This window comes from Stegastes partitus, unplaced genomic scaffold, assembly GCF_000690725.1.
Source record: "Stegastes partitus isolate 25-593 unplaced genomic scaffold, Stegastes_partitus-1.0.2 Scaffold19, whole genome shotgun sequence".
NCBI classification, from domain to species: Eukaryota; Metazoa; Chordata; class Actinopteri; family Pomacentridae; genus Stegastes; species Stegastes partitus.
This window is the reverse complement of record NW_007577750.1, coordinates 1,328,840-1,346,821: the sequence shown is the minus strand read 5'-3', so window position 1 is coordinate 1,346,821 and position 17,982 is coordinate 1,328,840. Positions and strand designations below refer to the sequence as shown.

The 17,982-nt window shown below is 42.8% G+C and overlaps 1 protein-coding gene across 1 annotated transcript in view; it reads right to left on the bottom strand.

The window, feature by feature from the left end:
* The window catches only part of cdh15 (cadherin 15, type 1, M-cadherin (myotubule)), a 29,239-nt gene extending 17,781 nt beyond the window's left edge, over window positions 1-11,458 (bottom strand). The window contains exon 1 of the mRNA XM_008292932.1: window positions 11,217-11,458. Coding sequence (XP_008291154.1) covers window positions 11,217-11,267 — 51 coding nt within the window. The 5' untranslated portion in view covers window positions 11,268-11,458. The remainder of the gene's footprint in view (window positions 1-11,216) is intronic.
* Window positions 11,459-17,982: the final 6,524 nt, after the last annotated feature.

The window sequence follows — 17,982 nt, the reverse complement described above, 5'->3', positions numbered from 1 at the left end:
AGCCAGATTTTGAGACAATTTGAGATCATGTGGTTGTTCACCTTTGTAACTGTGGGCCGGCTGGTTGTTGAGAAAAGGAGTCCTGAAAGTGAACTATTAATTATGTCTTTCTTTTGAATTGCGATCCAAGCAGGAGTACCCACTGAAACTTCCCAGTTTTAACCTTCCTGCCAGTAGACAAGAGCTCTTAGATTTGCAGCCCAGTAATAATGCTGAAAGCAAGGTAGCCTCACTCCCCCCCAACTCTTTTGGTTCGCATAAATGAGTTTTTGATATCCTATGGGATTTGAAACCCCAGATAAAAGGCATAACTACTGACTCCAGTGATTTGAAAAATGACTTTGTTAAGAAAATTGGTAGATTTCGGAATAGATAGAGGAATCTTGGCAACGATATCATTTTGATAGCATTTATGCAACCCATCATGGAAAGAGGGAGAGTGTGTCATCTATCAATATTCCCTTTCAACTTATCCAACTTTTCAAGAAAATTCAGTTTGAAGATTAATCTGGGGTGTTTTGGTAAAACTACCCCAATATACTTAAGCTTTCCGCGATTTTGAACGGAAGATCACCCAAAAATTTTGCATCAAGATGTGCACCAAAAGACATAAATTCCCTTTTTTGCCAATTGATTGTGTATCCAGAGATATCACCAAATGACTTAATGAGGTCCAGTAGAAAAGGAACAGACTGGTCAGGTTGCAAGAGAAGGATTACGACATCGGCTGCATACAAGGAGATGTGGTGGTCCACATTGCCGAGCCGTATAGGTTTAAGAGAAGGATGTTGTCTAATACTGATAGCAAGTGGTTCAATGGCAATTGGAAAGAGCAGAGGGCTGAGGGGACAACCCTGGCGGGTTCCTCTGTGCAGGGAGAATGGAGCTGACCTTTCTTGATTAGTCAGAATGGAAGAGGAGGTGTGGGTATATATTATCTTAATCCATGGAACAAACTGGGGGCCAAATCCAAATTCCTCCAACACCTTACACATATATGGCCATTCTACCTGATCAAATGCCTTCTCTGCATCTAAGCAAAGGGCAGCAACCTTTTGATCCTTGTCATAATCATGGTACAGTATGGTCATTAGCCTTCTTACATTGAAAAAAGAAAATCTATTCGGGATAAAACTGGTTTGGTCAGCATGAATAATAGAAGCAATATGTTTGTTTAATCTGTTTGGTAAGAGTTTTGTAAAAATTTTCATGTCAGAGTTCAGCAGTGCAATTGGTCTGTAAGATGCAGGGTATGTCTCATCCCTGCCCTTTTTCAATATTAGAAAAACTGTGAGGGTTATGGAGCATGTTTTGTGTTTTTGGTTTTTCTCTGCCTCCTGTGTCTGTGTTCTTGGTGGGCGTGTGGTTTTTCTCTGCAGGCTGGGCGGAGTCGAATTGGAGAGGACATTCTCGCGCTGGCAGCTGTGACTCATCAGCTCATCACCTGAAATACGAGCGTCTCACAGATCTCCAGCGCCAGATGATTGTGATACATCCTAGTGGTACAGTTAGGCCGCTTAGCTGCTACACTTTGTGAAGCCTCTAGTTAAGTGTGCGTATTTTCAAGTTTTGAGTAATTTGTGTTTTCTCTGTGTGCTTCCAGCGTCCCTCTTCGGCTCCAGCCTCCAGCGCTCCACTTGCCACACCAGCCTTATCGCCCACCAGCCTCACTATGGAATCCACAGTTACGAGCCCCTCACAAGAAGTACCCCTCCTCGAGCACCTACACTGGGAAGAACCTCCACCGGGAAGGATAAACCACGAGCACTGTCCCCTGAGCACCGTTCCTGCACACCTCGTCCTCGGCATCCTCCTCCACGCCTCCCTCCTCAGCACAACCTCGCCGGCACTCCCCTCCGGACCTCCGCACGGACGACCCCCCTCCTGCACCCCCTCGACTGGCACTCCTGCACCGGATCCCTCCTCCTAGTGACCTCCACTCCCCACCTTTATTAATAAACCTGTTCTTCCTAACCGTTTTCCCCTGCTTCCCCTTTTTGTTCGGGTCTGCCACGCACGGCTTCAGCACACGGGCCGTCACAAAAACGTTGGCTTCATATAGAGTGTTCGGAATTTTTGAGATCCATAAGAGTGCGTGTACATCCTCAGCAAGAGGGGAACTAACTTCTCTGCATGTTTTTTATACAAATCTATGTCAAAGCCATCTGGGTCGGCACATTTACCATTAGGGAATGATTTTATTGCATCTAGGATTTCTTGCTTAGTGAGCCCTGCATTTAATGTTGCACATGCTGCATCACCCAATTTAGGGAGGTCCAGACATCCCAACCAGTCTGAGAGATTACCTTTTGCTCTTGATGTATATAACTGCTGGTAGAATTCCCTGAAGTGAGCATTTATGCCCTTGGGATCAACTATCATTTTCCCAGATTTTGATCTGATTTTGTGTATGGACCTGCTGGCTTGTAAACCCCGCAGTTGTGGAGCTAGTAATTTCTGAGGCTTGTATATCTACGTGGACTGGAAAATCTGATTGGCCCAGCCACATCTGAGCCACTTTGGCCTTGTGGGTTTGATATGCGTTTCCTGGAGAAATACAATATCAGCAGATAAAGATTTTAAATGAGAGAAAACATTTGCATGTTTCAGCACATGCCCCATACCACGAACATTCCAGCTTGTGACAGTAATGCCACCACCTCTTTGAGAGGTGCTAGGATGCATATGCAATTAAAATGTTGACAAGGTACGCCCTTAACACACCCAACACGTGAACACAGAAAATAAAACAGAATCCGAACCAGAACACTGAGAACCTTGCCCCCCTCCCCTGACCCACCCTTCCAAACAAAGCGGACACATGTTCCCTAAAACTGCACATAGAGGCTGCAGGACCACAGGAAAAGATCAACTTAACGTGAATGCGCTGGCACCAGTCCTATCATCATGTCCGTGTCAAAAATTTTTTTTTACATCAGCTGTTGTAATAGTTCAGAGCCACATCCAGCGTACGTGCGATGTTCAGGGCAGTGTCTCTGCAAAAGCTTCTGCTTCCCACGGTGAGGAGAATATCTTATCAGATTCACCCAGAGTGACCTGGAGCCACGCCGTGTAGATGAAACCGACCCTCACGCCGGCATCTTTGAGCTTCTTACAGACATCAATGTAGGCTTGGCGCTGCTTCATCACCCCCGCCAGGAAGTCAGGAAAGAAATGTATGGTCTTGCCCATGTAGATCTGGGGAGATTGTTGGCGACATACCTGTAGAATCTTCTCCTTCACTTGGAAATTGTGGATCCAAGCTATCATTATACGTGACTGGAGGATTTTCCCCAGTTGGCTGCAACCCAAGGCGTTGTGCCCGGTCCAGGGCCAGTGGCTTCGGAAAGTTGCTAACACCAAGCAGCTCAGGGATGAACTTCAGGAATTCACCGGGTTACCGTTCTCGACCTTCTCCGGTAAGCCAACAATTTTAATATTCTGGCGTCTGGAGCGAGCCTTAAGGTCAATCACTTTTGAGCGGAGCACTTCATTCTCAACGCACATTTTCGTGCATGTAAGCACGATGTTTGGGTGGAAGCTAGAGTTGCCTCTAACATGTTGACTCTCTCAGTCATTGTTTTGTTCATGCTCCGTATTGCCAGAAGAAGGTTTGAAGCCTCAGTAATAGGGTCGTCGCATGATGCTAGTGCTCCTGTGGCTGCTGTAGAATGGTCTGCTAGCTCACATGAACCTCAGTCTCATTAGATTCTTTGTCCAAATTTTTTCCGTGGTCTGTCTTTGGTTTAGTCATCTCAAATCGAAATCCAAAGATGAGGACGAAAAAGAAAAGTGACCAACCAGGAAAAAAAAAAAAAAGATATATATATATTTAAGCAACTTTATTTAATAATTGCAAACAAAATGGTGGAGGATTAAACAACAATGACAAAGTTGCATCTTAAAGAATTGCATACGAAATGAAAAAGCAAGATGAATTACACATATACAAACGAACTAGGGCTTTTTTCTAAATCATAGTCTTTAATACTGCTTACTAACTCTAAAGCAATTTTAGTTTTCATAATCTTGAGGGGGCTGCAAGGTGGTGCAGTTGGTAGCACTGTTGTCTCGTAGCAAGAAGGTTGCCGGTTTGCGTCCTGGTGGGGGCATTCGGATCTTTCTGTGTGGAGTTTGCATGTTCTCCCCGTGCAGCGTGGGTTCTCTCCGGGTTCTCCGACTTCCTCTCACACAGTCCAAAAACATATTGAGGTTAACTGGTGATTCTAAATTGTCCGTAGATGTGAATGTGAGTGTGCTTGGTTGTCTGTCTCTAAGTGTAGCCCTGCGATAGACTGGCGACTAATGTAGTCCAACCATCCAGAATCAGTGTAACATTCAAAACCTGAACAAACTGTTTGGTGAACATTTAGGTTGGTGAACATTTAAATACCTGAGCAACGTTATTGGATTAAGTGAATCTCTGTCCGTTGACGTAGCCATCACCATCTCGGTATGTCGGCCACAGCGCAGCACGGGATTCCCTGTCTGCCTTGCAGAGATCTTCCATAAAGGAGATGCCCAGCTCTTTACAGATCTTGGAGTGTTTAGTCATCTTCCACAGCTTGTCTCGGTGTACTCTCTGGGTGAACTGAATAATCTGTCCCGTCCTGTTGTCTTCGCATTTGCCCAGTCGGTGGACAGAGTCTACAATGTGGTTAATGTTAGGGGATCATGGCGGGAAGATTCTCATCAGTTGGTTGGTAATAACTTCACAGGTATCTTCTCCGTCTTTTTCTTTCACCCCCGATCCTGAGGTTCCATCGGCGTTTGTAGCGTTCAAGTGCTAAGACTTGAACTTTCAGCTCAGTGTTGTCGTTCTTTAATGTCGACATTTCTCTGGTCACATTCTGCATCTGCTTTTTACAGTCTTTGATTTCTGCCACGTTGAACTCAACAGCTTTAGTTATGCTAGCTAGCAGAGTGTTTTCACTTTATCAGCTAAGCTGTTTATTGCTTCCAGGACCATCTTTACCTTCTTCATTATTCAGGTCCTTTTTAATCGCTGGGGAGTTTTTAGACGGCGAGAAGGGGTCTTTTCTTTTGGCTCCCGCGGTTGGAATCTCCATCTTTGCAGCGTAGTCATAAACGTTGTTACCTGCGCTGTAGCGAGTTGAAACAGTGGTCTTTTTGACGACATAATGCAAGTCCAGCCGTGATGTTTTGGCGTTCAAAAGTTTAGAGTTGCACGCAAAAGTTGAAGTGCTCAGGAGTGAGGTTTGGATGGGTAAAGTGCAAAAAATTGGGACAAGTAGACAGAGCTCACATTGAGAGATGCATCCAGTCCGCCATCTTACCGAACCCCCCTGGAAAATATTAAATAAATGACTGAGTAATTTAAAATATAGAGAGGTGCTCGGGAGAAACATGTCTACTCCACACAATACTCACTAGCGCCCCCTATGTTGGATTATTTCTGATAAATTAACATCCATCCATCCATTATCTATACACCGCTTAATCCTCACTAGGGTTGTGGGGGGCTGGAGCCTTTCTCAGCCGACTCAGGGTGAAGGCAGGGGACACCCTGGACAGGTCACCAGTCTATCAAAGGGCCACACAGAGAGACAAACGAGCACAATCACACTCTCACTTACGGAGAATTTAGAATCACTAATTAACCTCAGCATGTTTTTGGACTGTGGGAGGAAGCTGGAGAATCCAGAGAGAACCCAGGCAGCACAGGGAGAATATGCAAACTCAACGCAGAAAGCTGCGAGGCGACGGTGCCAACCACCGAGCCACTCTGCATAGTCAATATCACTAATTTTTAATGAAAAGGTGTACATTTGGTCAGTGGTATCAGGTGAAAATAATTGAAGCAATATGACCATGGAAGTTGTTTAAGTTTTATTAACCACAAATCTAGCTTATCACATCCCAAATAATGTCACAAGTACAGAAAAGATTGTACTTATTACAGTTCAAAACCTGTCAAAAGTGTGCAGGGTTCGCATATCAGCTACAATCAAACATATAGTGCGTGACTGTAATAAATACTCACACTAAGATTCACCATGTGGTGATAACTGTAAAACTACGTTCCAAGTTTTGCATGCATTGAATCTCAGACATTCATTCACCGAGCTCCCAGAGCTGTTCACCTCCTCAGTACTGCTCATTTTAATGTCTGTAATATGTTGTAAAATATTAACATCCATCCATCCATCCATCCATCCATCCTTCCATCCATCCATCCATCCATCCATCCATCCATCCTTCCATCCATCCATCCATCCATCCATCCATCCACTTAATCCAATAACGTTGCTCAGGTATTTAAATGTTAACCAACCTAAATGTTCACCAAACAGTTTGTTTAGGTTTTGAATGTTACACTGATTCTGGATGGTTAGACTACATTAGTCGCCAGTCTATCGCAGGGCTACACTTAGAGACAGACAACCAAGCACACTCACATTCACATCTACGGACAATTTAGAATCAACAGTTAACCTCAATATGTTTTTGGACTGTGTGAGAGGAAGCCGGAGAACCCGGAGAGAACCTACGCTGCACGGGGAGAACATGCAAACTCCACGCAGAAACATCCTGAGTGTCCTCACCGGGATGGGAACCGGTGACCTTCTTGCTGAGAGGCAATGGTGTGAACCACCGATCCACCTTGCAGCCCAATATTAACATTATTTTAATATTTTGGTTGCTGTTTGGAGCTTAAAGAAATTGTTTAAGGAATGAGGGAGGTTTACTAAATGCTATTTATGTGGAGAAATGTAAAAAAAAAAAAGAAAAAAGAAAAAAAAGAGATGTAACTTATAAATTCTGCCAGTTACTACTCTACCACAAAAATGCCATGTGCCATCTTGTAACAGTTAAATATATTGGTAAAAGCTTCCCCCTGAGAAACCACTGTGGCTGTGTAGATGTGAGGGTTATGGTATATGTTTTGTGTCTTGTGGATTTTTCTCTGTCTCCGGTGTTTGTGTCTTGGTGGGCGTGTGTTTTCTTGGCAGGCTGGGCGGAGCTGAAGGGGAGAGGACTTTCTCGTGCTGGCAGGTGCCACTCATCAACTCATCAGCGGGGCACCTGAAAGAGAAGCTTCTCACAGATCTCCAGCGCCAGATTATTGTGAATCAACCTCGTGCGTTCCCTCTTCGACTCCAGCCTCCAGCGTTTCACGAGCCACACCAGCCGTAACCCTCTCAAGCTTCAACACAGAGCCCACCGCAACGAGCACCCTCACGAGAAGTTCTCCTTCCACGAGCACCTGCACTGGGAAAACCTCCACCAGGAAGAAGCACCTCGAGCACCGTCCCCAGAGCACCGTCCTCGGATTCCTCCACGCCTCCCTCTCCAGCACTACCTTGGCGGCACTTCCCCCTCCTCGGATCTCAGCACGGACAAACCTCCACCTGCACCTCCCTCGACTGACACTCCTGCATCTGGTTCCTGCTCCTGGTTCCTGCTCCTGGTGACCTCCACTCCCTCACCCTTATTAAGACTACCTTTTCTTTATAACCTGTTTCTCCTGCCTCCCCTTTTCGTTCAGGTCTGCCCGTACAGCCACCGTACACGGGCCGTCACAGTAGAGGTGTGTATATCTCTGTTTATCTGTGCTAAATCTCCTCCTAAGAAGTGTTAGAGTGCAACAGTCGGACATGTAACTCAAGAAAAGATTGCCTGCAGCATGCCAGACAGTCCCTTTGGCCACAGGCTAGAGGTCGCACAGGTGTCCCTGTGGTCACTTCTGTTTCTGGTCCTCAGGCGCAGACATTCAGCCAGTCAGTCACCAACAGTACTACACTCCCACTCTTTGCTAAATCATGACTGTCTGGCATGGGCATGGACACCCTATTTATGGTGCCACTACACGTGTCTCCCTCTTTGAGCAGATGCCTGGGCTTCAGGAATGCTGAGCAAGGTTATAACATGACGCTAAAAGTAGGACTCAATAGGGTCAAAAATATGGAATTAATGAAAAATTATTACCTGACAATTACGGAGGTGGATCACATTGAAGAAGATCAGTAACACAGTATCTTTGTTAAATAGAGTACGTGTGTAAATCCTCTTGATGAAAAAGAGGCACACATTTGCAGTATTATTACAGCAATACAATGACCTGATGAACTGTCCCTCTCTTCTGTTTTCTCAGTGAAAAGCCCAGTTTGTATAGAAATGTCATAAAATACAATCCATTAATTGAAATATGGAACAAACACAGCCTGTTTAACTTCTAAGTCTATGGAGGTGTGGGCATCTTTGCAAATTCAACTCAGAAGTTTCCAGATCTATTAACTATATCAAACTGAATGTGTATATATGTACATTTGTGCAAAATTATGGAGTCTTGGGTTGATTATTCCACATAATGTAAATGTAAGGAAACTTAAAAATGAAAAGAGATGAATGAAAATTCAACATACCATTGAAATTCGTAAATAAAATCTTGACCAATTTCCAAAAAAGGCTTTGATTGTGTTGAGACCATTTAGAGAATGTCCTTTTTACATGTCTGCATGGGTTAATGAACTTATTCATTGGGGATACAAAATGGCATAAATGGCAAACCCGTCATAAAAATGCTGCACGCTCTTCTGAATGACCTCTAAATCGAAAACTGTCACCACTTGGTCTTCCATGTGTCAGTCTGTAAAAAACAGAATGAGGCAACTCAAAGAAACGGAAACTGACTTCACTCTACAGTTGACCATTTATTATGACCTGGAGGCTGTCTGTCTACCCTTTGCTCCTTCTGAAACTCTAGTCAGTGTTAATCAGCCTGCAGGTATCCACACTCAGCACGACCTGTGAGTCAGACTCTCAATCCTCTGACTGATTGTTTTCGATGAGTGAGACTTCAGCGGCAGCTGGCTGCAGCTACAGACGCTTGATTTGTACCTGATTTCATGGTCCAGGAGCGACCCACTCCTCTTTCTGCAAGGCGGATTACACAGCGGGACAAATGGCATTGCATATGCATCTGGGAACAGCTGTGGCTGCTGCCCACTCCTCACCACAACATGCACCCAACAGACCCCAACGCTTCAGTTCAAACACTAGCTTACTGAGCATTCAAGAGCACAACTGCAAGCTATCAGGTGACACTTCTGAAAGTCTTTCAACTGAATAAAATGATTATTTGTTTATTTGAACTTCAGACAACTTTCTTTTGGTTTTCCCTATGAAGCATGTTTTAAACTGAATCAATGTCCAGAATGATTGTGTATTGGTTCAACATGCACCTGCAACCTTTGGGAATAACTGTAAAAAAAAAATAAAAAAATGTGTGCAGTTATATATTCATAGTATGATATATATGGTTTATTTGCAGAAACATGGCAGCAATTGATTTCTCATTTGTGTGAACTGATAGCAACTGTTGCTTAGCACTTGACAATTTGTCCTCTTCAAACATGGAGGAACAATAGAGACTCAAGGCCCTGTTAAAGTCCACTATGAATGATGTAGATTCAGTCCAACAAAAATCTATCACACACTTAGCACCTTAAAGACTCAAGGATTGTCCTAAAAACAAAACAGCTTGCTCCTTCCTGGAGAACAGCAGTTAAAATCAGCCTTGATTCGCATTTAAACAATTAAAGCCGTCTTGCACTATGTTCCAGACATTCATAGTTTGTCCTCAAGATAAACAAATGCACACTGCAGATCTCCAACAAGCTGATTGATACACTGGAAATGCATTTGCGGTTTATTAGTAAAGAGATGGGTGTTTGAGAAATGTTAAGAAGAGGTTTGAGAATTTTCAGTGGAAGCTTTAATGCTTGTTTACTTCCCTGAATTGTCATTGTATCTTGCAACTGTTGTGAATCCAGACTTTAGCTGCCCCTGTGTGAGCCTTTCACAGCCTTCTAGCTGACAGGGGGTGATTATTTTTTGTAGAGCATTTCTCTAAAGCAGATTCTTTCCATTTAGCCAAACTAACTACACTGTAAACAAACTAAAAGAGGCACTTTTTTGTTATCTGCTTATCACCCCTCTGGGACTTGTAACACCTCTGGCATTTGAAGGAGCAATGTAACCCCCATCAGCCTCACTACACACAGCTTAAACAGTTGCCGGATATCTGCATCAGACCTGAGAACAGGGGATCCTGCACCTTAAAGGTCATGCTTAAGGGTTCACTGGCCTTTCAAATCATTCAAAGGTTTATTTATTTATGCCTATATGGAAGGTCATAAATAGACTTATTTCTGAGGTCCTGAGGATTTGACCAAAATATTACACAGCTGAGGCCTCACCATGACAAACCAGTTTTCCCCCTGGCTGTGTCGGTGATCTATCACTGTCATGTTCAAAAGAGACAACATATATTTTTTGTGACTTTCTTCATTATCAATTGGCTATAGAATATGAAAAAAAGGCACAACAGCAACATAAATTCACCATAAAGACATTCAAGTATGCAGACACTGAAAAGTTGCAGTAACATTGAATAATAATTAGCAGGTCAGAAAACTTTTGAGAAGATCTGATTTATTTATATCCACAGCTTCTCCGTCTGTGACATTTACACCAACTTCTAAAACACATTATCGTGAGTTCCCCACAAGAATCACTACAGGCCAATTCTGTCATTTACCCAACCTGGGCTGCATTACTACTTCAAACAGACAGAGAGAGACTGATGGTGGTTAGAAGTGCTGTTGGTAATAAGTCAGTTTACATTGCCAACCATTTTAGAATTCATGATGGCGTCTGCTGACAGGGGGCTGCTAATGATGCCCCGAGCTCTCGGCATACATCCTCCTCAACACGTTCCATCATCTCCCTCCAACCAGGAAGGAAATGTTTATATCAGCCACAACCTCTGATTGCAGAGTCAGTGTAGCGCCTCTATCAATGAAATTTAGTTGTTTGGTTGAAGACATCACTCAGGTAAAAACATAAACTGTATATTTAAAGAGCAGCACAGCAAAAGGGCTAAATGGGATCACACTCTGAGGAGCAGGAAGCAGAGAGTCTTTGGCTCAAATGTGGAGGTAGCCTGAGTGTAGATTCGTGCAGCGAGGGAAGCAGTATCAAGTGGCACAACCCAAGTGCAAGCGGAGTATCTTTACTAACCAGTTACTTGTTACTGGGAATTTTGTAGCAATCAAAAATAAGTGTAAATTCTCCATTAACTCAGACAGAAAGCACACACTGGCAACAACACACAAAAAAGTACCTCACAGCTCAAATAATTAAGTATATTTGACCAACAGCAGAGGATAAGAGACAAAGATTTCACTGACCTGACAAAGCAGAGTCCCTAGCACACACACCATCAACATCCGTCTCGCCATCCTCGCTCCCTGTTCTCAGAAACTTAGTATGAACAGATCTCTGACCGACCAAAGATCTGTAGATCTGTGCCAGGCTCCTGAGGGCTCCACTGGGTAAAACGGGGCCAAACTGTCCCGACTTTGAAACCTGTCCCGTTCTTTCTTTCCCTATCCTTCTGCTTCTGCAGTCTCTCTGTCTCTCTCCCTCCTTCCCTCTCCCAGCATCTGTCTCTCACAGCTCCACCCTGTCCATAGCTGGGGTATGTCTCACAGTGGTGGGGTAAGGGGTTTGAATTTCAGCAGCGGGCCTCCCATGTACCCCAGCACATGTGCTGTCACTCACAAGGCCAATGGGAAAGAGAAAGAGGGAGAGAGAGAGAGATGAAGAGAGAAGCACGGAAGTTGTTGGCGGTGTGGACAGAATCACTGTCTTCACCACTAAGTGAGTATATAAACTTTTGTTTTACAGAGTAGCACAAAGGAAATGGAGAAAAAGGATAGAAAGCCAAGGCAAGATGTGAAACAACATGAAAAACAAATGTCTTTTTACCCCCTTCTATCTTCTTGCAAATTTACGAATGCATCAAAAGTTGAAATGAGGAAACAGATATCCTGTCTCTGTCCACAGGGCAAAGCATTCATCAGTTTTAGATGTCGTGATGCTGCTTGTGGCACAGCAGCTGAATGCCAGTGTTTTTCAGGAGGGTATTTTGTCAGATCTTGTGACTTCCAAAGTAGAAAATTTAGCAAAAATACTGATCTGCACTAAACTCGTAACCCATCATATTACTGTGACAAAAAGCTAATACAACCATGACTAAAAACAGCCAAAGGAAATGAACCATCATGTTCACCAAACTTAACAGCAACATTTTTGACATCTGCAGTCACTGATGTAACAATATTTTAACATTCTACAGGCTCCACTGGCAGCACTAAATCCCTCTTTAAAGCTGAAAAAGTTCATCACTTTCTTTCTTCTTTAAACCTCTTCTTCTTGTCCTTCAGGTTGCGTGGCTGCATTGCATAATCTCCCCGTCTAGCGTGGTGCCTGTCGTGCCCTCTCACATTCAGAACATTCAGCCAGAACCCTTTGATCTTCTGCTATTTTGAACACTCTGTCAAAGCAGAAGATGAAGATCCATGGCGCTCTATGGGTGATGTCAAAGCAGAGATCGCCATTTCTGTGGTGCTTAAAATTTGACTGAGAGGGCTGCCATGATCGATTTAGTCCAAAGGTGTCGGACAAGTTATGTTGAGAAGGGCTTGTTGTTGTCCAAGTTATAGAGGAGTGAGTGAAAAACAGAGTGAGAAAGTTAGCTCACTTTGTCGCTCAAACTTTCTCACGGGAGATGCAAACAGCAGGGAAGATGTGTTACGGGATAGCTACATGTGGAGAATGGAGTCCATACCTTTTCCACACTAGTTTCAACACTCATCAACACCCTCTCAGCAAGTCTGCCTACGGGTCAAAGGTTGATACGGATCTTTAGAAAGTAGACAACTTCAGACTGCTCGGACTTCTCTATACAAAAACTTTTTTTCACTTGCAGATCAGACATGTACTTGCGAAAACCCAAAGACAAAGACTAACTTGGGCAATAAACAAGTTCTGAGAGTAGAACTGCAATTGAGACGCTATTGATAGTACAGTCATGAAACTCTCATGACTGCCAGAAAGTAGAGCGGTGAAATAATTGGGTGTGTTGGCAGAGTGACCATGTGTGCCAAGTGTGCATCCGCATGCTTTCATTTGTCAGTGTTTTTGTCAGCGTGTGTGTGAGAGAGAGTTCTGGTGTAAAGGGGTGATTTTACAGCACCTGTCTCTGTCATTTCAGGCAGAAGCAGTTGGCAGGAGCCACCCTGATGTTTTACTTCCTTCAACCCCCACACATACTGTCACAACAGCCTCTCTTGAGCGCATGCAGACTTTTCATGTAAGAAAGAAGACTGCTGGTCCATCATGTAGTCGGAATCAATGTTTTGTGTGAAAGGGCTTCATGTGTGTTTCTTATAAATAGGACTGGGTCCAAAAATTATGCTAAAGTTTTAAAGAACCAATTAAAATCTTGCTGAAAACATTCTCAGATTCACGGTCAGCCCTCTGCTGCCCACTGTTGGCAGAAACAGCTGCTCACATGCATCGCCTGCATGCTGCATGAAAATAATGAGGAGATGTGTGTACAGGTTAAAGCATGCAATTTTTGTTAGGTAGAATTTTTGCACCGCCTCATCCACACGAATAAGAATGAGAGTGTATCCATAGGGAAAGAATTTTCAGAGATACTGAGTTGGGGATTTAATTGATTATATTTACATATTTACATTTATAACATAATGTAGACATTTCAGTCTGCTTTCCCTCTGCAATAAAAAAATAGTTGTACTTATTTTTATGAGGTAATAATACATCCCTTTATAACATGTTGTACAGTTTACCAATAAAATAATAGATACTAAAATTTGGAGAGGTATAGAAAGAACTGTTTCTGAGATATAGTTCTTTTAACACGTACCTCCAAAGTGTAGGCATTTAAAAGGAGTTTGTAATGATACACATTGAATCAAACTAAAACATTATATTTAATATTTGGCAGAAAATCCTTGCGGTCTTTCACTCACAGACATGACGCTTTCTCAGACTTTCTCACTGCCGCCACCCTCAGCTTTTCTTTCTTGAGGAGTCTTTATGCTTTCAGTGTGGTCTTAAGCAAATAGAATCTGCCTCAGTCAGAGTGAGATCAGGACGCTTGGCCAGTCAAAGATATTCGACCTCTTCACCCAGAAAATCTTTTGTTGCTCTTGTAACCCCCGGTTACTAGAGCCCTGCAAAATATTAAGACTAATATAAGAAACAGTATTTTAAACAGTGATGCTGGAAAAAAATCAGTGGTGATTCTGATTGGACGACCTGACCCTTCAGTCAAAATTTCAGTAACCTATTGACATCGCCCATGTCTGTCAAGGGTATACCCACCCGTTATGTAGCTGAAAGCGCGCTACGACACGTTCTTTTGCGATCTGACCAGCAATCAGAGCGGACAAGTGTTGGAGCAGAGAGTGTAGCTGACGTGAGTGAGTAAAAAAAAAAAAAAAAGTGAGTAAATAAGATTCACCATATCTAAAAGTCAGTTGCATGAATGTTGACAAAACATTTTCCCCCAACCAGATTGATGAACCCCTAAAAAGACCTGTAGTAGTTACCATCCTGCTGCTAACTGCCGAAGGGAAAGTCTCTGTGAGTTGACTGAGATGCTAATACGCCACTTGTAGCGTGCTGTAGAAAGAATAACGGGAACCATTAAAAATAATGTGAAAATGTGTTTTGAAGTTGGCGGTGACACATGTTATTAATGTCCACTGTGCTAGCGTTACTAGTTAAGTCGCGCTAACAATGGCGCGTTAGCAATCGCGCGCTGACCACGCAGTGTTAGCTGTGCTGTGTTAGCCGCGCCGGTTAGCTGCATTGGCCCTCTAATTGTTAATGGTGGTTGTCACTCATCAATTTTAGGCTGCTAACAGCTGTAAATGAGTTTTAAAGGTGTGTTTATGACGTTATGTGAGCTAATGTTAATGTTGAGATGTTAAACATGATTTATTAGCTGTTCTATGACCAAAAAGGCCCATTATTAGCTCAAGTTTAAGTGAGTTGAAGCTGGGATAATTGTCATAAAAAATGTAGTAATTGCAATGCATTGAAATATGACATTACAAACCATTGAGATGAGAGTTAAAGTTTTATTTTACTGAAGTGACAGAATACAGTGACTGTTATGTGTATGTAGCAGGGAACAGAGTGAAGCTGTCCTCCACTACACATTTAATTTTTAAAGTCTTTATTGAGTTCTGCAAAGAGCACAAAAAGTGTCTTTTAACCTCACAGTTCGCCACACACATACGTCAACTTTCTACTACGTGTGTGTTCTCATTCTCTGGATATATTTCTACACTTTAACACAAAAAATATGAACGTCTGCACCAACATATAGTAGTAAATCATGTCTTGCATCAGTACTCCAAATCAGTTTAGTTTACATTCATGAATTACTCCCGAGCGGTGCGGGCTCATCGTTTACTTCCTAGCCCCGCGCTCGCGGTAGGTAGCCACCAGTGCTAACCAGTAGTTAGCCATTTTCGTTACATTACGTTGGCTGACTCCCATAAACAATACCGCCAAAACTCCAACCGGGTTAATAAACTAACAGATACAACAACAATTACACAGTTTAAACTCTTCCTGCTTACCTGCAAACAGCACAAAAAGTGTCTTTTAACCTCACAGTTCGCCACACACATACATCAACTTTCTACTACGTGTGTGTTCTCATTCTCTGGATATATTTCTAGGAGACTTCCCTTTGACCCTGAACACACAGTGTAGCGAACGCGCCCTCTGCTGGTCGGACTTAGTAACTGCATACTGTTAAATGACAACATTTTTCCAACAATAAACCACATTGAATATAAACCGTATTAAATGCAAACAATGTTAAACAAACAAAAATAATAATGTAGGTATTTATCAACCCACTGATGGCTCTGTATGCCACATGTATGTATATATAAAAAAAACAAATTGAGCTGTGCAGTCACAGTTCTCCTGGTTTTGTGGGTCAAGGCCAGGTCTTTTTCCCCCTCTTTCTTCTCTCTTCTCTTCTTCCTTGTGTTGACTAGCTAGCCTAGGTGGCTTCTGATGAACAGAGGTGCAGTTGGTCCTGGAGTGGTGAGCCAATCCGTGAGATGAATCTGGAGATGCTTGATTCGTGAAGTTGATAAAGAGTGCTAGGAGAAGTGTTCAGTTGCTCCCCACAGTAGACTGCAAGGAAATTCATGGAATGAGAAGAAAACCCGAGAGGCCCCCAATTCATGAAAGAATATAGTGACGTTATACATCAAATTAAACAGCAGAACCTGGGCTACAAGCATATATCAGCCATTTCTACATGCCTCAAACACAACTCAAACACCAACTAAATGAATTATCAAATATGGACATCGATATAGCGCCACCACGTCAATCCACTCGTCACATTTCTGGCTCTGTCGCTACTGTACCTTATGAAAGACGCACAACCTACCTCTCAAAATGAAGCAGAGAGTCCCCAGATTCTAAACATATCCATCAAAGCTTTCTAAAACCAAAGCATCAGCGAGAAACAACCCAAAGAACAGCAAAAACCGAAACCGCTTCGTCAAACTGTAGCTGTAAAATGTCTCTTACCTTAGCTGTTTTGCCGTGAAAAGTTTATTTTATCGGTAAATCCACACCGGAGTCAGTTAGTACTACTTCCTGTGCCACACGGAAAGCACGTCACACGTCTCTGGGAGGTTGTGTGTCCCGTAGGATGCTGCGGCAAAGTGGACAAGGGAGCGAGTGGCGGTCTACTGATTCTGATTGGCTAAAAGTGCTGTCAATCTCGTTTTGGTGGCAATCGCTATCTTCTATTGGCTCTAACAATTCGAAGGCGGGTTCAATCACCGAAATCGGCCAATCCATTGCGGAGTTAGAGCCGCGCGTCATCAAGGGAGCTTCACAGCCGTCCAGTTGCCATTACGCACAGGCAGCGTAACGCAGACAGCGGTCTGGTAGGATTTAAAAAAAACTAAAAAACTGCTGTATTTGGATGTATTGAACACCATTAGTAATATACAAGTGAAATATATAGTTTGTACATAAGAACACTCAGATGGTCACCAGTGTGCCAAAATGTGCCAAAGTGTCCAAAAATGTCACCTCGACTGAACTGTCTGGACTAAAAACTTAGTAATTTTGTTCTACTTCACTTTTTCAGAGTCAACCTTTGCAGGGAGAATGCTCACATATTGTGCTATGATTTTGGAGCTGCAGCTGGATCATTCCAAAGAGATAATTATCCTAAAACTGCTTTTTTTTTTAGGCGAACCTGAAATTTTTAAAGTTGTGTGTGTGCCATCTACATTTACTTTTAACCAGTAACATATATATATATACTGAAATTTACACATCGGAACAAATCTTACAAGTGTTCCTTTTATTATGACACAAGAATTATTCAAATAGACCTTGTGGTTGCAGAGATATACTGTTTTTATTATGGGTATATAATTTTCGAGAAAAGGCCTGAAAAATAGCTCAGGGCTTAAAGGGTTAAAGCATTGAAAAAAGATCAAAGGATAACACAATCTGAGTTGAACTGATGAATAGACTTGTGAATTCATTGAACTGAATGTGGGAATTCACTGATGTGACATTACTGTGTGTGGTGAGCTTGTTTTGAATTGTTTTGTTGAAATGTGCTATTGTTTTGTTTTATTAGGGTCGGGGGACCCCTACTTGCAAAGCAAGCAGGGGTCCTTGCCCTTCGGGCAAGACCCCTATTGTTCCCGCTTCGTTTCTTTCTTTCTTCTTCTTCTTATTTGCCTGACCAACGCGTTTGCCTTAATTTGACCCCCTAAACACGCTCAAAAAATCACCAAAATTGGCACACACATCCGAATCGGCGAAAAATTTGATAAAAGGAAAAAAATAGAACAGAAATGCTCTCTAGCGCCACCCAGTTACAGAAAAACACACTAAAATGGCCCTAGCGCCCAGTAGGAATGTCGTACAGAGATCAAACCAACACCAAAACGTTCGTCTCAATGAGACCCATAAATCTCGCGCTGACACCCCTGACCTATCTCCAACAGGAAGTCCACAATTTGCCTTTCAAAATAAAAAAATGAGCGAAAACTTCGTTTGGGAGAAAATTATCTT